At 27.0% G+C, this 1,647-nt stretch overlaps 1 protein-coding gene across 1 annotated transcript; it reads right to left on the reverse strand.

The window, feature by feature from the left end:
* Positions 1–494: 494 nt before the first annotated feature.
* LOC119632275 (pupal cuticle protein Edg-78E) lies at positions 495–1,132 on the reverse strand. Its single transcript, XM_038025099.1, has 2 exons — positions 1,105–1,132; positions 495–872 (listed from the first exon to the last, which is right to left on the reverse strand). The coding sequence occupies exon 2, from the start codon at positions 858–860 to the stop codon at positions 495–497; it is 366 nt and encodes a 121-aa protein (XP_037881027.1). The 5' UTR covers positions 861–872; positions 1,105–1,132.
* Between the last annotated feature and the right edge of the window lie 515 nt (positions 1,133–1,647).

Consider the following 1,647-nt stretch of genomic DNA (forward strand, 5'->3'; position numbering starts at 1 on the left):
AATTATATAATACTAGATTTGAATACGTTGAGGTAATTTGATTTACTTGAATTAACAATGATATTTAATTTTAATATCTATACTCGTCCTGTTTCGTTCTAATCGGATAAAAATTACTAAATGGTCTCATATGAAAGTTCCAGAAATTTTAATGCAAATTAACGAAGACCTGTGTTATTCGTCTCTTTCGACACTTGTTTTATGAGGCATATACCCAAACACATTTATATATATATATATATATATGTTTTTTACTTTTAATGATAATTTTATTTTCAGTACATATTGACGGTATTCTGGTTTTAATATAATAATACCCAACAATTTAAAAACACAACAACAACAATAAGTATAAGAATTAAAAAAAAAATAAAAATGCATATATATACATATATATATATATATATATATACACTTATATATATATGTAATGAAATTTTTAATTAATTTCATTTCGATTTCAGTCCGTTTAGGTGTTCATTATGTCATCGAATTCATCGTCTGCTATCGGAATAGCTCTCCTCCACCGGGGCATGCGTTGCTATATATTCTAAGGCTTTTATCACGTAATCGGGTACTTTTGGTATATGATCGCCAGTTGGATGATAACCATTACTATCGGCTACATAGGTTAAAGTGATCGGTATACCTTCCAGGGATATGTATTGATTAACGCCACTCGAGCCATATTGATTGCCACCTGATTTAGTTGTAATACCGTTTGTCGTTTGGAATTCAAAGTAATATTCGCCATTTTTATTCGGCGGCTTGTTTTCATAGTAAAGAGTAGAAGCATTTTGATCGATAGATCGGGTAGCAGCCGTTACCGGATCGTTGCAGGATGAGAGCATACACAACATGGTAAGTAATATCTAAATGCATCACAATTAAATATTTCAGTTAATTTCACCCATGGACTTAATATATGCACGCGGCATATACGCATATACTTATTATTATTATTATTATTTTTATTGTATTTTTGTAACAAGAACTAGATATATGTATATATGTATTTATTATTTTTATTTTTATTAAATTTTTTTTTTTTTTTTTCATGATTATTTTAAATTGCATTGTTTTGGCCCAAAATCTAAGACTAACCTTGATGTTATTCGTATATTTTATAAGCAACATATTGTTTAAATAAGTTGTTTACCGCTTTATATCAATTATCTGCACTTCAATATCCGTTTCGGTATCATCGACGTGTATTTGATTCGTTTCTAATGTTTATCACACAAGCACGATCTTTATTAGGCAAAATTTTCTATAGCACTAATCAATTAAAATTTTGTGCAGAAATTTTTATTAGAATTAAAAATTTTTTTTATTTATTTATTTTTTATTTTTTAATCTTATATGAGGTGAGTAAAAAGGAGCTTATGCAGAGATTACTATATAAAAAGAGAAACCGGAAAAAAAGAGTTTTGATATTGAATGAAATTTTAAAATGATTTACAAAAACAATAAAAACAAGAGTTCACTCTTAGCAAAATTATAACATTTCTTGGCATCACTTAATTAGTTATGTTGTTGTTGTTGTTTCTTTTTTTTTTTTTAAGAGTTCAACTTTATATATCAGAACAGGAATATTGGGAATCTCTTAATTTTAATTGAATAAAACTTTTTATTCTTAAAGAAAGT

Source organism: Glossina fuscipes, unplaced genomic scaffold, assembly GCF_014805625.2.
Source record: "Glossina fuscipes isolate IAEA_lab_2018 unplaced genomic scaffold, Yale_Gfus_2 1, whole genome shotgun sequence".
Lineage (NCBI taxonomy): Eukaryota > Metazoa > Arthropoda > Insecta > Diptera > Glossinidae > Glossina > Glossina fuscipes.

Bases quoted from the DNA above. Each gene is read 5' to 3' on its own strand.
- LOC119632275 (XM_038025099.1), bottom strand. From the start codon at position 860: ATGTTGTGTATGCTCTCATCCTGCAACGATCCGGTAACGGCTGCTACC.